Source organism: Delphinapterus leucas, chromosome 14 (genome assembly GCF_059928025.1).
Source record: "Delphinapterus leucas isolate spDelLeu-1000000601 "Yukka" chromosome 14, BTC_Dleu_Yukka2, whole genome shotgun sequence".
NCBI lineage: Eukaryota > Metazoa > Chordata > Mammalia > Artiodactyla > Monodontidae > Delphinapterus > Delphinapterus leucas.
Window position 1 is genome coordinate 7,369,946 of NC_143142.1, and position 20,961 is coordinate 7,390,906.

The 20,961-nt window shown below is 42.0% G+C and overlaps 1 protein-coding gene across 1 annotated transcript in view; it reads left to right on the forward strand.

Moving 5' to 3' along the window:
• CLIP1 (CAP-Gly domain containing linker protein 1) overlaps window positions 1–20,961 on the forward strand; it is a 122,474-nt gene that overhangs the window by 16,285 nt on the left and 85,228 nt on the right. The window contains 1 exon segment of the mRNA XM_089894444.1: window positions 18,894–19,088. Within this exon segment, the coding sequence (XP_089750570.1) occupies window positions 19,004–19,088 (85 nt within the window). The 5' untranslated portion in view covers window positions 18,894–19,003.

Consider the following 20,961-nt stretch of genomic DNA (forward strand, 5'->3'; position numbering starts at 1 on the left):
TTGTTTTACTCAGAAATTGAAGAAAATACGAAAATGATCTTCAACTTTGTGTTTTACGTATGTACAGAAATATCAATGTGAATGAAACTTGTAAGATGGGAAAAAATGGAATAACTTGGCTTTCCTTAGTAGAAGTACAAGTCGGTTTGGAAAGCGACCAGGGTGTTGTTTAAGTGTTTTCAGTGACTGAAGCAGAGGAGCTCAGGTTACAAGGCGTCCCCTGTATTGGGGGTGGGGGACAGCAAGTGACACAGCAGGCAACAGACACTTATGTAACCGTGACTTCAGGGGAGGGGATTAAGCTGTGAATGAACTTCCCAAATTCAGGAACATGATATTAGAACACAGCCTTTGAGTTTTTCTCTCTAGCTTGACTTGAAAATCAGCTTCAGAAATATCTTTCTCTCAACTAGACTTTCCATTAAACCAGAACTTCTTTCCCCCTTCCTTTCTATTACAAAGTGCGTGGACTTTTAACATTTTAGAAATAGACAGGAGCTCAGAAGTCTCAGAGTGCAGCTGTCTACAGGTAAGTCACTTAACCTGTCTGATGCCCGGTCTCCTCGTGGGCACCCAGCAGGGTCGAGCAGAAGCCTGAGCGTCCAGGTAGGTGCTCACTCTGCAGTCGGGGGCAGCTTGTTTTTGGAGGCTCACTGTTAAACTCCCTCTCCTGGCAGATTAAATTCATTGCAAATTCTTCAACTCTCCTTTGCCTCCAGATAGAATTTCCAGATTTAGTAAATAGAGGAGTATTTTCATTTAGCTGATGGGGCAAAACGGACTGTGAAGGGACTGAGGGGGCATGTGGAGATGTGGTTTGCCTCGGAGGATGCGGTGCCGAGCTGGAGAGCAGCAGGAGACTCTGCGCTTGTTAGAGGCCGATCTTATCAGGTGTGGTTCTTCCTTCCCTCTTTGGCAAAGTTTGAGCCACAAGTCCTTTCACTTGTGAATCCTTGCCCTTTCACTTAGGGAGTTTGGATTTGAAATCTGAAACAGTGGAACTACGAAAGGACGGAGTTAGAAACCGATCATATGTAATGAGTATCCTTAGGTTATGTAGATGAGAGTGCCGAGTTCCAGGAAGGGGTTAAATACTAGTTTAAGGTCATCCAGCTGGGACAGAATCCAGGTGTTTCATTTCCTAATCTAACCCTCTTCCTACTTTAAAAAAAAACACATTTTTTATAACAGTAAACAAAAACCACAAAACAACCAAAGAGTAAACAAAACCTTAGGAAATCAGAGAAGAATTATGAAGACTATTATTTCTTTTCATTTGGACGTAATTTATACCATGCTTGTTGTGGGGAACTGCTATTTTGAGGAACCTCTCATTTCTGTAAACTGCTTAAGCTTTTTTTAGGTTACAAGGGGTGAGGAAGAAGGTGGAGTTTGGATTTTACTAAAATATCTTCTATAATAGAAACTTTTTATTATGGGAAATTTCAGACATTTACATAAGTAAGTGAGTAGTACCGTCGTCACCTAACTCTTGAACACTTATCAGCTCATCATCAGTCTTATCTTACATACAGTCAGACTTATGTGTTGTTTAAACATATTTTGCTCTTGCCAGTAAAATGTCTGGTTTTTTTTTGGCCGCACGACGCGGCGGCAGGCAGGATCTTACTTCCCCGACCAGGGATCGAACCCTCGCCCCCTGCAGTGGAAGCACGGAGCCTGAACTGCTGGACCTCTAGGGAAGTCCCAGTAAAATGTCTTTTTGCTTTAAAAAAAAAATACGGTACATTTATTTATTTATTTTTAATAAATTTATTTATTTATTTATTTTTGGCTGTGTTGGGTCTGCATTGCTGTGCGCAGGCTTTCTCTAGTTGTGGTGAGCAGGGGCTACTCTTCCTTGCAGTGCGTGGGCTTCTCATTGTGGTGGCTTCTCTTGTTGCAGAGCACAGGCTCTAGGCGCGTAGGCTTCAGTAGTTGTGGCGCACGGGCTTAGTTGCTCCGCGGCATATGGGATCTCACCAGACCAGGGCTTGAACCCGTGTCCCCTGTATTGGCAGGTGGATTCTTTTTTTTTTTTTTTTTTTTTGCTCTACGCGGGCCTCTCACTGTTGTGGCCTCTCCCGTTGCGGAGCACAGCCTCCGGACGCACAGGCTCAGCGGCCATGGCTCACGGGCCCAGCCGCTCCGCGGCATGTGGGATCTTTCCGGACCGGGGCACGAACCCATGTCCCCTGCATCGGCAGGCGGACTCTCAACCACTGCGCCACCAGGGAAGCCCGGCAGGTGGATTCTTAACCACTGCGTTTATTTATCTTTCATATAATTATGCTTTTTGTGATGTGAAGCATTTCTGTCTCAGGTGCTTATCCTAAAATATTCTTTGAGTTTACTTAGCTGAGATGATTCCAAAGCTCTTAGCAAGAGTTTTTATCTCATTGCCACTGTATTAGGTAAGAAAAGCTAGCTGCTGTAGCAAACTCCATTAATTTTAATGACTTAAATGGATGAAAGTTTATTTTCAGTTGTGGAAAAGTCCAGGGTAGGTATTTTCTGATGAGGGAATGAAGAGAAGTGATACAGGGATTCAAGCTTCTTCTGAGTTGTGATCACATTGTCTTCCATCCATGCTTTTGAGGTTGCCCTGCTCATCTCCATCAAGCCACCGGAAGGGCCAAGAATAGGAAGATATTATGGGGGAGGCCTAGAAGTGCACACAGCCCAGGCACTGCTCTCATTCCATTGGCTAGGACTCAGTCACGTGGTCACCCTGAACTGCAAAGGGAGCTGGGAAACGAGGTCTGTGACTCCTGGAAGAGAAAGAAGTCGGCTTGGTAAACACCTAGCCTCTCCCCATGGGTACCCACTTCTCACTGCTGACACTGGCCTGTTGGTTTCATGTTCCTGTGCACATAGCACAGTAGAGTCAGCTTCCTCACTCCCTGGTTGCAGCCCATTTTCCTGTGGCTCCAAAAAAGTCATTAAAAATTTTTTTTCCTGCTCCAGAAATGATATCTGTTCATTAAATAGAATTTGAGAAACCCAAGAGAACACAAAGATTAAAAACTGCCAGTAATCCCATCACCTAGAGATAATTACTGTTAATCCTTTATTACATTTCCTTCCAATTTAAGAATGTTTAACCTCTTAGAAGTAACAATAAAATGTCACTAATTCTTATTCTGTGCTGGCTTGAAAATTCCAGAACTCATGGGGGTTGGGGGGGGGAACCACAGCAATGACAACAATCTGGCGATTTTGACTTTCTTAGCAAAGATACACTATTGTGGAGCTGTGGTGAGGCTTTGTACTTGTGGCATTTTCGAAATGAACCTCTAGCTTACACATTATAATCCTTCTTCCTTCTTAGTCAATAAATATTGGGATCGGTGAAGTTAGCGATGTGGTAGAGTGGCAAGACCCAGGTGATATCTTAAGTGTATGATTTACATCCTACTCAGTTTTCAGAATTCTTAAATATAGCTTAATTTTCCAGGACAGAATACTAAGGAAAGGTGTTTGAAACTGAACTGAAATAAAAACTTGCAAACTTGAGGTATATAAAAATACCTTCCTGGTGGTGAGCTGGATACTTAACTTTAGGTGGATGAGCTTTTCTCTGCTCACCTGCATTGCCTGTGCTGGTCAGTAGTGGAGAATGATGCTGCTTAATTTTACATGGGAGGATACTTTCTTGGGAGAAGGTGCATGTTTTGGGTCATCAGCTCCAGGTTCAGGATTATGGAACCTTCTGGTTTTTCTTTAACGTGGTGAGGTTGCATCCTAGAGGGGGACAGGCATCAGAATCCCTGTTTGTGATGCCGGCATTGTGACCTCACAGCCAGGATTGCTCACAGTGTTTGCGCAACTTCTGCCCGGATATGAGGTGAGGCCTGGCAGACAGTATGCAATTCTGCAGCCACCATGAGGTACCGGTTTGTCCCATTTTGCTAGATTTGTGTCGACTTTTCTGCAACTTCACTAGATAAAAAGTAAAGATATGGACATTGGGCGCTCTGTATTTTATTGAAAAATAATGTATAATGATAAGAATATCACTGTTTTAAAGTATCCTCTGGCAGGACATTTGAAAATAGAAAACTCAGCAGTAGAGCAGAAGTATTTTGCTGTGTGAATAGGCATGTAGATAACCAGTGGCTCAATCAGCTATGAAATTTGCTGTCAATTTTCCCATTACCTGCAAATAAACATAATATTTTTGCTCTGTGAAAATGTATATATAGCACTAGACAAGTAACAATTTGGAATGATTAGACTTGGTTTGTCAGTGGTATAAATTAATCACCCAGAGGCCTAAATTCTGATATATCACAATTGAGAGGTTGTCACCATTTGGTTTTGAATATATTGTTTGGCTCTTTTTTTTTTTTTAACTTTTTATTTATTTATTTATTTATTTTTGGCTGTGTTCGGTCTTTGTTTCTGTGCGAGGGCTTTCTCTAGTTGCGGCGAGTAGGGGCCACTCTTCGTCGCGGTGCGCGGGCCTCTCACTGTCGCGGCCTCTCTTGTTGCGGAGCACAGGCTCCAGACGCGCAGGCTCAGTAGTTGTGGCTCACGGGCCTAGTTGCTCCGCGGCATATAGGATCTTCCCAGACCAGGGCTCGAATCCGTGTCCCCTGCATTGGCAGGCAGATTCTCAACCACTGCGCCACCAGGGAAGCCCCTGCTTTGCTCTTTGTACTTGTTTTAGTGGGAGTTGGAAGAAGAGGTGTTGGTTCACACAGATATCCAGAAATCTAGTCTCTGAGGGTTAATACATAATATAATTTTCTTAAGGATTGTCCTCCTTTAAACAAATTTCAAGGACCTCTGTGTTCCTGTGTACTGGGTGCAAGCACTTGATAAATTATTCCCTCCTTTTTTTTGGGGGGGCTGCACGGCATGTGGGAATCTTAGCTCTTCGACTAGGGATTGAACCCATGCACCCTGCATTAGAAGCGTGGAGTCTTTAACCACTGGACCGCCAGGGAGGGCCCCCTCCTAGTTTTTTATTTAAGTAGATATTGGACCCTTTTCCTAAGTTTGATTCCCATGAGTTGAGAGATGAAGTGGGAAGAATCTTTTTGTTGTTGTTACTGCTTTTTCCCCCGAAAAACATGTCAGTATTCGGGAGACTCAACATCCCAGTTTCTGAAATAGACCTCTTTTTTAAAGCATTGTCCTATGTATTCCCTATTTTTTCCCCTCTGTAACAGTCACATGTCCCTATTTTCCTAAACACACATGACCTAGAGTCTTAAAACATTTACTTTCTTTGAGACTAGGAGGCTTTTTTAGATTTGCTTAGTGTGTTCCCTTCCAGACGTGTCAGATAAGTCTCTTTCAATTGGCATTTCAGAAATGAGTCGTCCTGTACACGTGGGTCGTAGACACTCAAAATTGCCAATTTAAAGTCAGTTTTATCTATGGGGACAATATTTAACTGCTTTAGATCAGTTTTCACTAAATGCTTTCAGCATATATTTTTAAAATAAATTTATTTATTTATTTTTGGCTGCATTGGGTCTTTGTTGCTGTGCGCGGCTTTCTCTAGTTGTGGCGAGCGGGGGCTACTCTTCGTTGCGGCACGTGGGCTTCTCATTGCGGTGGCTTCTCTTGTTGTGGAGCACGGGCTCTAGGCGTGTGGGCTTCAGTAACTGTGGCACGTGGGCTCAGTAGTTGTGGCTCGCGGGCTCTAGAGTGCAGGCTCAGTAGTTGTGGCGCACGGGCTTAGTTGCTCCGCGGCACGTGGGATCTTCCCGGACCAGGGCTCGAACCCGTGTCCCCTGCATTGGCAGGCAGATTCTCAACCGCTGCGCCACCAGGGAAGCCTTCAGCCTATATTCTTATGCAGGGAGAATAGAACTGAATCTTTGACTTTTGAATTTTCATTCACTTTGAATTTTCATTCACTTTGCAAGACCTCTTCGTGGAAGGGTTATCAGGATGGGGTCTGAATGGTGGTGGGTGTTAGCAGGTGGGGAGTGATCCCAGAGGCATCTTGAAATGACACTGCGGCAGTTTCCTGAGGTGGCTGGAGCAGTACCTGCTCTCTGTGTCTTGCATAAAGTGTTAGGTGGCAATAGCGTCACCTCCAAACTGGGGCTTCATTAGTAGGGTCTTTTCTCCCTACTAACTAACTAACATCCTAACTAACTAACAACCAGATAAAGAAAAAGTAAAATTTTTCTTTATCTGGATGTTTTCCATGTTCTTACCTTTATGAGGCAGATGATACGTGATTAAATTGCTTATTAAATAAGGGATAACCGCAGTAAGCATGTGTTCTGTGTTTTGAGAAGGTTATAGTCTTGAACAGTATCTTCGACCTCTGAAAATTTGTTTGTTTAGAATGGGAGAGTGACTTGTATGTAATTTCCTGTCCAGTGATGTGTAGCGAGAGAGGTTCTTTCTGAGAGGAAAGTGGGGTGCTTGGATTCTTAGTAATAGCTAGTATCTGTGGCGTTTTCTATGTCGCGGCATTGCTTTAATCTCATGAAACCTCCCCAGATGCCTGTATTTTCTAACACACTAGACAAATGTGTACCTGTCCTTGACTTCATAGCGGGTAGAAGAGGTTTTTTTTTGGCCACACCCCTTGTGACCTGCGGGATCTTAGTTCCCGGACTAGGGATTGAACCCGTGTCCCCTGCAGTGGAAGCTCAGAGTCCTAACCACTGGACTGCCAGGGAAGTCCCAGAAGACAATTTGTTTGTTGGGTGGAAGAATAGTCCTACTTCCTGAAATCCCAACTTTGAGTAAAGCTGACATTCTCAAGAAATACAACGCACATTTCTTTTTAAGAAATACCAAAGAGGATAGGTCTTTTAAGGTTATTTGCTTCCCTGAAATAAATATCTTGCCCTTTTATATTTGTTACTTAGGTCAGATCTCGGAGTTAAATCACAAACAGAGGCTGTTAATCTCGTTCAAAATTTTTGCTTATTCCAGGCTTGGCTTTATTGTCTTCTTAAGCCTGTAGGTTACACGGAAACAAAACAAAAAAAAACTGTTCCTCTGGTGTTGATGTTTGGCAACAAAGCTTCCCGTTTTTAGGTGGAAATGTAACCCTTTCACTGAGAGGGAGGGAGGCAGAAGGGACTGTGTAGCTGAGCTGCCTGTGGCCTGGGGCTCTTCTCCCTGCTACATAGTTGGCTCTTGGAAGTAGGTCTCTCTCTGTCTCCCATTTGAGAATGTATGGGCAAAACAGTAGCTATTGTTGACTATTCAGAAATGAGTTGTTAAATTCTAGAGATGAATATTTTACAAACGGTTTTTGGCTTGAAAAATATTAGAACTATGGCATCAGTCAGTGGTGTAAATAAAGGATTCTGGGGGTTCATGTGTGTGGTATATGTTGCAATATTATAGTTTGGAAGGTGGGATAATAAAGTGCTGTGACTGCCTTAAAAATAAATGAAAAAAATACACCAGAACTTAGTTTTTTCATTTAGGGAGGTGTTCATTAATTATAGTGATAAGCCATTCATGAATACTTTTTCGAACTGTTGGAATTGGCCCATATGCCTTGGATAAATTTTTGCTGTGTTCAGTAGCTGCACATCATTATATTTTTGAGGTTTTTGGATTCAAGTTTTGGAAACAGCTAGTAGTGTTTTAAGAGCCAAGTCCAAAGAAGAGTATTGAGATGGTCACTGTCGCCTTGGTTCACTAATAAAGTGAAACTTATAAACTGTCTCTGAAGTAATTTCTAAAAGAAGAGTTAAGGGGGCTTCCTTGGTGGTGCAGTGGTTAAGAATCCGCCTGCCAATGCAGGGGACACGGGTTCGAGCCCTGGTCTGGGAAGATCCCACGTTGCTGCGGAGCAACAAAGCCCGTGTGCCACAACTACTGAAGCCTGCGAGCCTAGAGCCCATGCTCCGCAACGCGAGAAGCCACTGCAGTGAGAAGCCTGTGCACCACAACAGAGTAGCCCCCTCTCGCCGCAACTAGAGAAAGCCCGCCCGCAGGAACGAAGACCCAATGCAGCCAAAAATAAATAAAATAAATAAATTTTTAAAAATTTAAAAAATAAAAAAAATAACTGAAGAGTTAAAAATATTTTGACCAAAGCAGTATTATTCAAATAAACTTACCATTTCCTCAGGTGGTCACTTTGAAGGACACTGTTCATTTGGCAGTAGAGGGTTCCTGGAGGTTCTAGCACAGTGCTATCCATTAGAACTTTCTGTGATGGTGGAAATTATTCTATACGTTGCACTGTGGCTCTTGAGCACTTGAAGTGTGGCTGGTGTGACTGAGGAACTGAATTTTTAACTTGATTACGTTTTAAAAGAATTTAAAGTGGCTAGTGGCTACCATATTGGAGAATGCAGATCTAGAATATTTAGCTTTCAGCCTGACTTGTAAACTGGGGTGGGCAGCTTATGCTAAGATACCAAAAGTTATCGAGGCAAAGTAGGCTGTGGAATATCTGATCCCCCTCCCCTCCTGCAGTGCGAAGAGTAGCAGAGAAGTCTGCAATTTGTCATTTGTGTTCAGTGGTATCCAATCTTTACAGCCTCTCCAAGTTTATCCTTGCTAAGGTGTTATCCCAAGGGTTTTAGATGAGAACCTTTCTTTGTATTCGCAATTTAATCATCGTCTTCTGATGCTCATGGTTCTTCCCTGAAATTAAGACCTACCCCAGCAGCCAGCCCCTGGCTGTTACAAACAGCCATGGTTGGAGTGAATGAAGACTCGGCATGCCACTGGAAAAGGGGCTGCCAACCTTCGGTTTAAATCTTTGCTTGGTAATGGTGGTTAGGTTAAGATAACTGAAATATGCAAATGAAATACATATAGGGCCTAAAGGGAAACTGTAGACATCTTTTATCTTGTACCAATAGAGTCTTGAAGTTTTTTTTTTGTTTTTTTTTTTTGGCTACACCTCGTGGCTTGTGGGATCTTATTCCCCAACCAGGGATTGAACCCCGGCAACGGCAGTGAAATCTCAGAGTCCTAACCAGTGGACTGCCAGGGATTCCCTCTAAGGCTCTTTATTTATTTATTTTATTGGAGTATAATTGCTTTACAACGTTGTGTGCATAGTGAAGCAAATCAGCCATATGCATACACACATCCGCTCCCTTCCTACCTCCCATCCCACCCGACTAGACCATCACCCTCTAAGGCTCTTTAAAGTCTCCTTTTCATTTAACTTTCTAAATTGATCTCTTACAAGAATCTCCTAATGTCAGCCATACTGAGCGTCTCATTGTCTTATTCACATGCTTTATACCTTTCCTCTCCCTTCCTCGGTCTTTTCTGAAATTTTTCTCTCTGCCTTTTAAAAATTCCTGACTGCCAACAGCTGTTACTTTCCTTTGACACACAAGTTGCATTGTGTTCTTAGTTATTTTTCATATATGTGGGTCTTTTCTCTCCAACTGCATCATAAATTCTTGAGCTTATGCCCGTGTCATATATTTTTCTGTCACCTGTAGCAAGCACCAAGAATAACTTTTTAAAATATTGGGTATAATCCCAACTGGTTTGTAAACTCATTTAAACGATTGAGACTGTTTTTCTCATTTTTTTGTAGTGAGCATAGTTTATAAAGTATCATGAGGGATATAATGACTAAAATACAGTTTCTCCCCCCAGGGCATTTGTAACCTGTAGAATCAATAGGCGGTGTACAGCCAGCTCAGTGTGCTGGGTGATAGGAAAGAGATACAGACTCAGCTCTATGGGAAATTGAAGGATGAACACATTTTCATTGGAGAAGGTTTTGTGGGCTGGCTGTATCCCTGAATTTGCCCTTGAGTAAAGTTTCAGCAGATGAAAATAACTAGGCTTGGAAAGGGCATTCAAGGCTGAGTGAAAAACCTGAAACAAAAGCATAGCGTGAAAGCACCAGGGCTTCTGTAGGGGTATTTGCCAAATCGATCATGTGGGTGATTCACGTGCATGTAATTGAGAAAATGAACCTCTGATCTTATCGGTTGTTCAGCAGTGTTTCTCAAACATTAGCCTCAGAATTACCAGAAGGGCTTAAAATGTGGATAGCTGGCCCCCCTCCAGAGTTCGTTTCAGTAGGTTTGGGGAGGGTCCCAAATTATTTGTATTTTTAGTAAGTTCCCAGGTGACACTGCTGCACATTTTGAAAAGTGCTGATTCAGAGCTCCGGTCCCTCTGATATCTGCCTTAGAGAAATGTCTGTCTTACATATGCAAATACCCCAGTGTCAGTGCATCATTGTATTCATGTTGCTTTATGTACACACATCTGGTCTTCCTGTAGGTTGTAAGTTCAGGCTCCTTACATCAATCAACCCCTAGCACAGTGCTGTATCAGTGGTAATACAGTAGTAAATCCTGTGCTTGCTAACCTGGCGTCCAGATCTAAAATTATCTGAAGAAGAAGCACATGCTTTTGGGAGGCCTTATAAACTGGGAAGCCCTTTGTGACTCAAAATGTAAAGCAAAAATGCCTATAGCAGCAGTTCTCAAACTTTTTTCCTTAGGACCCCTTTACATTCTTAAAAATTATTGAGGTCTCCAAAGAGTTTTTATTTGTAGGTTTTATCTATTGATATTTACCATACTAGGAAGTAAAACTGAAAATATTTTAAAATATTTATTAATTTATTAGACATAATAATAAACCCATACATGTTATATTTCTTTAATGAAGAATAACTATTTTCTAAAGTAAAAAATTTAATGAGAAGATGGCATTGTTTTACATTTTTGCAAATCTCTCTAAATGTCTGGCTTTAACAGAAGACAAGCTTAATAGAAGTGAACTCCTGCATTTAATCTGTAGTGATACTTTCTTTAAAAAAAAATGCATTTATTTATTTATTTTTGGCTGCATTGGGTCTTCGTTGCTGCGTGCAGGCTTTCTCTAGTTGAGGCGAGCAGGGGCTATTCTTCGTTGTGGTGGGTGGACTTCTCATTGCGGTGGCTTCTCTTCTTGTGGAGCACGGTCTCTAGGTGTGTGGGCTTCAGTAGTTGTGGCGCACGGGTTTAGTTGCTCCACGGCATGTGGGATCTTCCCGGACCAGGGCTTAAACCCGTTTTCCCTGCATTAGTAGGCCGATTCTTAACCACTGTGCCACCAGGGAAGTCCCCATACATTGTTTTGATTGAAGTACATGAAGAAAATTGGCCTCACAGATTTATAGGAAAGGAAGAGCATTTTCAGATAATTTATGGATTTTCTTCTTTAATACTACTCCAGGGCTTCCCTGGTGGCACAGTGGTTAAGAATCTGCCTGCCAATGCAGGAGACACAGGTGGGATCTTCCTGGACCAGGAAGATCCCACATGCTGCAGAGCAACTAAGCCCGTGTGCCACAAGTACTGAGGCCCACATGCCACGACTACTGAAGCCAGCACACCTAGAGCCTGTTCTCTGCAACAAGAGAAGCCATCGCAATGAAGAGTAGCCCCCACTCGCGGCAACTAGAGAAAAGCCTGTGCCCAACAACGAAGACCCAACACACCAAAAATAAATAAATGAAATAAATTTATGTATAAAAAACATACTACTCCAAAAACTTGATAGGCTGTAGTTTCTTAAAGGTGGCATCTCAAACTATATGAATGAATTTTTATTGTTACGTAAAAATCCATTGGTCTAATTTGTGCTTTGAATGAACCCTTAACCCATATGGGATTTTGTAACATTATACATTTCTGGTTGGAAAATATTGATTTACTGAGTTATGAGATCTTCCAAACATTGGCACATTAAAAATTATGTTTGTTAACACCATCGATCGCATCAGAAAAATCTGTAGTATTGCAAAGCTCTCAAGCTCACAGCAGAGGATAGGTTTTCCAAAATTCTTTCTCTTGAAAGCTTAAATTTTATCATTGTCAACAAATAGTTGTTTTCCTTGAAGTGACAGGCTCACACAGTTCACTTTCAAGAAAATGTCTGCTGGAGATACCGAGTCTGAGTAACCACAGCTTGTCAGGGATTCTTTCAGGTGGAAATGGTGTTCCGTGAACAGAGTGGCTGGTTGAGCTTGCCCCTCAGTTGCACGTGTGCTTTTTATTGAGACGGTCATTGTGCAGGGGTGTGCAACAGAAGTGGTTCACATGGACTTCCCATTTTGTTACTCAGAATATTAAAAAGGCACATATTCAAGGTTGAAATTTAATAAAATTATTCATTTTTATGCTTTATCAAGTGCTTTATCACATTCTTATGTGAAAGTAGTTTTTTTTTCCTGGAAGCACTGAGTACAGAAAAGACTAGTACAGTGTGCCTCTACTGCCTTGATTACGGCATCTACACTTTTTACCCACTATTGCTTCTGTAAATGTCAACATTGCAGGAGAAGGCAAGTCACATCTTAGCAATATTATGAAAATAGTTTTGACTCCCTGAAAGGGTCGCTGGGTGCCCTTAGGCATGCAGGGCTCACACTTAGAGAACCGTTGCATTAAAGTAACAAAAATCAGGGTTGGCAGGACCGCCTGTCTCTGTGTCGCTCCTGTCTTGGAGATCTTACCCTCCACTTTGTAAGCTCAGAAACTCTTTTTTTTAAATCCATATACTCAGAGATTAGACTCATACTAACAAATTCAGAGATTGAAGTTTATAAAATATAACTTTGTGTATTTATAATGAGTGAAATGCCAAAAGGCACAATTCCCTTTGGTCGCTCTTAGAAACCCAACCCATATGTGAGCAAAGGATTTTGGAGCATTGTCTCAAATGTCCTTAAATGCTGATTTTCACCCAGCTTTTCCAAGTCTGCTCCATAGACGCCCTATGTTTATTTTCCAGAGAACCTTTTCCCAGGGTGAGTAAAATACACATTTTCTTTTTAACTCTTTCTCTAGACTTCTTGGGCTGTGCTTCTTTTTAATTTGGCAATGCACAGTCACCTTTCTTCCTTCTTCTGGTGTATTTCACGTTATGTTAAATTACTCAACATGAAATGTATGTGTATACGTATATAAGAATCTGCAGTCTAACAAGATCCCCAGGAGATCTGTGTGCACATAATGAACAATGGAGGGAATACCCATGTACACCCCACCCAGTTTAAGACATTGAACATTACCATTATGTTGACTTTCGATGTTGTTTTTATAACTGATTATTACAAAACATAGCATCATTTTTTGGTTAAATTTTAGGTTCATCATGTTTAGGTTGCTTTCTTCACAAATTCACTTTTTTTTTTTTAAGTACACTGCCTCTTAACTACAATGTAAGACAGATAATTTTATACTTAACTATTCATCTCTGTACTGCTGGGTTCATCTAATTGAGCCCAATTCCAAACTCTTTAACTTGGCCTTCTATAGTTCATGTTTGTGATTATCAGTCTTCTCTCTCTGTCACCAGCCTCTTCTCTGAACAGTCTCTTTCGCTCCTTACCTTGTCTAGAACTTGGCTGGTCTCTGAAGACACTGTTTTCCCTGCAGCCCTCTCAAGGGCCTACCTCAGACTTGACCGTGTTGTTTGATGCTGTAAATTGCTGCTTCTCAGGCCTTCAAAAACCGCAGCCCCTTCGAGGCTCTACCATGCTGATATCCACTGGCCTCCGCCTCTTCCCTTCATTCCTTATAGCTTCTGCCTCCTTCTTGCTATCCACATCTCCTCCTCCAGTCCCTGTATTTTAGACTCCCACAGTCCTACCAGTAATCCCTTCAGCGCTCAGGCCTCTGAGTTCCATCCCCACGGTCAGAGCCTTCAAGCTTCTCACTCTAAACACCACCTCTGATCCACTGACCCCTTGCTACTCAAAGGGGAGGGGGTGTCCTCAAAATGGCAGGATTAATATCCTCTGGGAGTGTTGGAAAGCAGAATCTGAGGCCCCGCCCCAGAGTTACCAAGTCAGAATCTGCAGTTAAACAAGATCCCCAGGAATTCCCTGGTGGTGCACTGATTCAGAATCTGCCTGCCAACGCAGGGGACATGGGTTTGAGCCCTGGTCCGGGAAGATCCCACGTGCCGTGGAGCAGCTAAGCCCGTGCGCCACAACTACTGAGCCTGCACACCTAGAGCCTGTGCTCCGCAACAAGAGATGCCACCGCAATGAGAAGCCCGAGCACTGCAACAAAGAGTACCCCCGCTCACCACAACTAGAGAAAGCCCTCGCGCAGCAGTGAAGACCCAACGCAGCCAAAAATAAATAAAATAAATACATTAAAAGAAAAAAAAAGATCCCCAGATTTGTATGCACATTTGAGTATCCATTGTCTTCATTGTGACAATCCTTCATCCTCTCTGAGACCTCTGATCCAATTTTTCACTCTGACCCCACGCTGTCTTCACTTCCCTTTTTACTCATCTCAGATTCCCAGTGCCATTTTAATCACTCCTATAAAACACTCCTTTAAAATCACCATCACCTCCCTTGCTTTTCCCTTCTATTTTAATTTAACCGGCAGAATTTTGATTGTAGTTGAACTTAGCTATCTACCTTCCTCGTATCTGTGCCTGAGCAGAAGCTTGTTATTAGAGAAAAAATAACGGGAGACTGGTTTCGCTTTAAATTCATGACCACAAGCCTCACGTGTACTTTGGGCTGCTTGGCGTTCCTTCTACATTTCCCTAGTAAGCTCCTGTTTCTCTGCTCAAACACAAATATTTTTGTGTGTTCAGCACTCTCTCTGAGCCTCCCAGCGGTTTCTCCTTTCCTGCTTACCCCACCGGCCAGTGAGAAGATGGAAGAGCACCTTTTACATAGTAGTTTCTCAGGAAATATTTGTTGAATGAATGGACGACCATCTTGTGGGAAGATTTCCTTCAGAGAGTGAATCTGTTCAGCAAAGTACCAGGTCCCAAAAGCGCCAGCACTAATTTGATTGACCTTGGGAAAGTCACTTACCTTCTCAGACCTTAATTCTCTTTGTCCGTGAATGGGCATAAAGATATTTGTTCACCTACCTTCACAGCTATTTTGAGACACAAATAAGGCAGGGTTTTTTTGTTTTTTTTTTTTTGCAGTACGCGGGCCTCTTACTGCTGTGGCCTCTCCCGTTGCGCAGCACAGGCTCCGGACGCACAGGCTCAGCGGCCATGGCTCACGGGCCCAGCCGCTCTGTGGCATGTGGGATCCTCCCGTACCGGGACACGAACCCGTGTCCCCTGCATCGGCAGGCGGACTCTCAACCACTGCGCCACCAGGGAAACCCCAGTGAATTGATTTTTTTAAAGCAAGCCTGACTTGGCATTCATTAATAATGCATGAAGAAGAAACTTAAATTGGAAGATTTAAAAACCAACATTGTTGGGTTTTAGTTTTATTTATTTTTTAAATGAAGAATTTTTATTCATCAAAAAACCATGACGAGAAAGAAAAATAATCAGAGAAGGAGAGGATATTTACAACAGATGTAACTCAATAATGATTAGTACCAAGAATATATACAAATCAATGAGTAAAAGACAGCTGACATGAACACAACAGAGACAAGTTTTGAATGGGCACTTTTCAAAAGAAGACTTGCAGTGACCAGTGAACACAGGCAGATGCTCAAGTTTGTTCCTAATTAGAGAAATGCAAAATAAAACCACAATGAATGTCTCAACATCACACTGGCCAAAGTTAAAGTCTGGCCATATCAAGTGTTGGTGAACTGGAACTCATACACAGCAGGGGAAAAGGAGAGGGATATTAAATGTTAAAGATGTGCCTACCTCATAATCCAGCAATTAAACTCCTAGGTAAATGCCCTACAGAAATGTGTTTATGTGCACAAAGATGCTCGTTGCAGCATTGCTTATAATAGCCCAAAACTGAAATCACCATAGAAGTATCCGTCGCAGTAAAATAAAGTGGTACTAAGGAAATGGCACATCATACAGTAATGAAAATGAATAAGTCACACCAACACGCGAATTGTATAAGCAATGTTGAGTGAAAGATACCAGACACAACGTACAGTGTGATTCCATTTTTATACGTCAAAAGTAGGCAGAACAAACTAATCATATTGTTGCACAGATAACCGGTAAAACTATTTTCTAAAAGGGGAGTATTGCCATAAAGTCAGAATAGTAGTTACCTCTGGGAGACAAAGGCGAGGCTGGAGGGGACACACAGGGAGATTTTGGAGTGCTGGCAGTGGCTTTTCTGCATCTGGTTTGTGATTACATAGCTGTTTGCTTCACCCATTAAACTGCATATCTGTTTTATGTACATATCTGTTTTATGTACTTTTCTGTATATTTTACAAAATTTAAAAGAATGAGAGAGAACTTGTACTATGAAATATTAACAGTGATTAGAGCCATAATTATTAAAATAGTGTGGAAAACTAGAAGGCCCAGAAATAGGTCCAAGACACAAAAAACACAGAGTATTTTTTTAAATTGCTCCTAATTCTCTTATTGAGACAGACTAGATTTTTCTCCTTCATTAAATCTTGGTCACAGTTCCCTGCTTTGGGATTCAAGTAGCTCAGATGGACCGAGAGCTAGAGGCATGAAGATTAGACAACAGAAGACATAAGACTTTGGGTTTATGACCGTTCTTGGGTTCCTGATAACCACACACGCCTCTGTTTCTTAGGCCGAGGCTTTAACTTGGCCAGTGTTTTGTGAGCTTAGCATGTTGAGCTGCAAGGTTTGAAACTGGCTGAGGCTGGCCTAGTCGCTAGTGGCAGCTTTCAGAATTTCTCTTTAGAGAGGAGTGCTTGACCTGAGCCCAAGAATTCAGTGTTTAGCCCGAGTGAAATATTTTAACGAGTACTTCTCTTCTCGCCGCTATAGTAGCTTTTCCAGGACGATCGTGCCTCCTTTGTTCTGTCCTTAACTACCTGACCCTTGTCACTTTATGATATTGGACCACGGTGAAGAGTAGCCAACACACAAGACCCCATGGTAATCTCTGCACTTAGCTTGTCCCCAGCCTCCTCAAATATTTTTGCACGAGTAAATAGCCTAGAGGAGACTCAGCGAAACCCTCCACCTAAGGCAGTAGCAGGAGCAGGTAGCTCGGCTTGCAGCATACACACTGTGTATGGTGAGGGTCTGGCAGTAAGGCATGTGGTTTCAAATCCGACTCTGAGTTAGAACCACCTGGCCTGGCACACAGACTCCCAGCACACTGCCACCGTCCTGGCAGTGAGGGTGATGGTGGTGACAGGAGCCCAGGGATTTTGTATTAATAGCCAGGATCGGCAACCCCTGTCTTCAGGCACACAGCAGTGCTTTCTCTGTTAATCCCAGTCTTCCCCCAAGCCACACGGCTTACCTTTGACTTTGTAAAAAACACTTTGTGCCGTTTTGGACCCTCTTGAGAACCATGGGGAGTCTTCAGAGTGAGCCTAATGAGGCTACTGTCTCGGTTTGATTTCCGTTCAGTCTGATTATCTTTGGTGTTTGTTTGTTTGTTTGAAGATATTTTGATGTGGACCATTTGTAAAATCTTTATTGAGTTTGTTACAGTATTGCTTCTGTTTTTATGTTTTGGTTTTTTGGCCTCGTGGCATGTGGGAATCTTAGCTCCCCGACCAGGGATCGAACCTGTACCCCGCTATTGGAAGGCAAAGTCTTAACCACTGGACTGCCAGGGAAGTAAGTCCCGGTCTGATTATCTTTGAATAGAAAAACGTACATGGCTATATTAGTTTCCTGGGGCCGCCATAACAAGTGACCACAAACCAGGTGGCTTAAGACAACAGATTTGTTCTCTTACAGATCTGGAGGCCAGAAGTCCGAGATCAAAGTATCACCAGGGTTGGTTCCTTCTGGAGGCCAGAATTCCGAGATCAAAGTATCACCAGGGTTGGTTCCTTCTGGAGGCTCTGAGGGAGAATCCGTCTCATGCTTCTGTCTTAGCTTCTGGTGGCTGCTGGCCATCCTTGGCTTGTAGTCACATGGCTGCAATCTCTGCCTGGGTCTTCACCTGGCTGTCTCCTCTGTGATCTCCTCTTCTAATTAGGACACTTGTCATCAGATTTAGGGCCCAGGCAGGTGATCCAGGACGAGCTAGCTCATCTCAAGATACGTAACTGAATTAACGTCTGCAAAGACTCTTCTTTCAAATAAGGTCACATGCATAGGTTCCAGATGGACATATCTTTTGGGGAGGCCACCATTCACCTCACTACAGGGACCATAGCAGCTCCTCTGTTAGCCCTGGCCAGATTGTTTACTGATGCTTGGCATTGCTTGTAAGAGAGCCAGAGAGTGAGGTCTGTGCGTCATCATCCAAGCTCGACTACCAGAAAAAAATGCAAAATGCAGCCGTTTGAGAGAGTCAGTAAATAGCATTTTTCTCTTTGAATTTTGTTTTATTGGGTATTATGTCTAGAAATATTTTTCTGTATTCCAAAATCCCAAGGTCTTCCTCCTCTCTTAAAGAGCAAATGGCAAGGTACTGTTTTGCCTGAGCCAGAAGTTGTAGATTCCTACTTGGTCTTGAGTAAATCAGAAGTTCATTGTGTTTCTGTAGATAAAACAAAGATAACTTCCTTTTAGTACTTTCCAGATACGGCTTTTTCTTACAGAGTTTGAATTTGAACCTTTCTCTTGTTTAACATATACTTGGCTTTATACTGAGTTATTGTATAATTCTGTGGATTAAACAGTATATACAGTTAATGCGGGCTTGTGGTCATAAAACTTAAGCAACATAGAAGTCAATGAAGTGAAAACTGAAAACTCCCTTCTCTTCCCCCCATTTAGTTTGGTGCACATTTTTCTGAACCCTCTTCTATGGATTGTGTGGTTTTTAGGCACTGTACTGATCTGGTATTATTAGATACTATAAAGAAAAGTGAATATATTGCCAGCCTTAGCTACTTGTCTTTAGGATAGTAAATTGCTTTTAAATCTATTTAAGCAGCATCTTCATATTTTTGATATTTGTAATTTTCTAGGTTCCTAGGTTCATTGTGGAGATGGTTATCATAAGGAAAAGTTTAGGCTGTGAAAGCTACTTTCGTTAACTCTTTCTACTTTGTTTCTCCTATAGATTCTAAACTCTTTTTATATTTTTCTCTTTGCAGATTTAACCCAGAGACTGACTCCACTATAGAAACACCCACAGTTCTATCAATGACTGGGGAGAGATAGTGGCAACAGGCAAAGGAAAAACTGCTCTGATATACTAAGGACAATGAGTATGCTAAAACCAAGCGGGCTTAAGGCCCCTACGAAGATCCTTAAGCCTGGAAGCACAGCCTTGAAGACACCTGCTTCTGGTAATGCTTTATGTTTCTCATTAACAGCAAGTTTTTCATCCTATGTGAAGACTTCTATTTGAAAAATTTAAAAAGACGATCTTATAAAACTTCATATTGTTGAAAATACTTGAAAAAGTTTCAATTAAAAGACATAGAATTTCATATTTAATAGTCTTAATCAGTGAAGAGTCTATTTCATTGATTCAGTGTAAGGTTCTGAAATAGTTGTCAAGTTAATTTCAGTGTTTGATCCTTACAGTGTTAAAGTGTTTCTTCAGTTTTTCTGCCCATGTGTCTTCCTGAACTCATCAGGACCTTTCTCTTGGGGTTTAGGGATATATAGAGAAAACAAAGACTAATCTGGCTTAAAAGATGTGATGACAGTCATTGACCTGAAATTGGCCATCATCATCGAGGGAGCAGGTAGTACAGTAGCTCAAGTCTGGCTCACGAGGGAAGACCTTCCCCATTTTATAGATGAACTTGTGTCTTTTATTATCGTTAACAACCGGTTCCTCATCTGTTCTCCATCTCCTCCTTCAGCATTTCCATTTCCATCCCATAACGGTCACCTAAGGTCTTTAGTAAGAGAGGCAGGCGAGAAGCATCTTATGCTGGCTTTTATCGTCTTTTTACTATATACTGTATACTATACTATACTATATACAGTATACTATTTTAATGTATACTATTAGACCTTATGTTTTCAGCCTTTCCAGACAGGTGCCCACCATAATCTATTAAGTGTACAACATTGTTTCTTCAAGTTCTTCCATCAAGACATTCATAGGTCTTCCTTGAGGGAAGGGATCTTTGGGTTTGCTTTTTTTTTCACTGCTGTATTCCATCCACACACCTAGAAAATTGCCTGGCATGAAACAGGAGCTCAGTAAATATGTGTTGACTCATTGGAGATCCTGAGTTATTTACATTTTATGTATCAGGATAAAACCTTTTCAGAGAGGCCATAAAACATTGTAATAGGGAAGAACCTTTTGTATTCTATTACAAGTTACTCACTAAAGGGATGTTGCCTATAAGTTTAAATTATACATAATGGCCCATCTCTTGGAACCCTGCTTCCCAGGTAGTGAGCATTAAGCTAAAATACCTTTGTGTTCAGCTCACAGGAAACATCCTGACCAGGCCCACCTGTGAATGACTGCAGGGAGGAAGAAATTAACCCATGCCTTCCGGAGGCTGATGGGAACCAGGAAGTGTTTGACTTTACTCCCTCCCCTTTTAGTATAAAAGGAGCCCGAATTCTAACTCAGGCAAGATGGTTCTTTGGGGCCCGAGCCCGCCATCTTGTCGGTCTGCTGGCTTTCCGAATAAAGTCGTTATTCTTTTGCCCCAACAATTCGTCTCTTGGTTACCTGCCTGTTGTGTGGTGAGTAGTACGAGCTTAGACTCGGTAACAACATCTTAGAGGAAAGCTTTACTGATAAAGCAAAGGATTGTGAAGAAATGGGTTTATTTAAGGACTATTTAGCTTTGGGGAAGTCAGTCAAAATTGGCATCCCCTTCTCCTCAAAATCCTTCCTCTTTTAAGACCCCTCCAAATGCCAACCCTTCTATAAGGCCTTCCACTGTTATATCTACCCCTGTTAGAATTGTCTTTTTCACTTTTAGTATTTTTCGGGCATACCTTTTAGCGCTTGAAGTCCTTGAGTCCAGGGATCGTGAGTAATTCAACTTGGTTTCTCCAGTATTACTTGGCACACATTAGGTTTTTTTAAATTAAGATTAAAGCAGCTTATTAATACTAAAACTTACACGCTTAAAAGGAAGTGACTGCCAAGGAATTCAAGACACTTTTATGAACATTGTTTTTCAGAAATTCATGCTTGCAGCACTCTGGGAAGAGTAACTGTTGACGTGCAAAACCAGA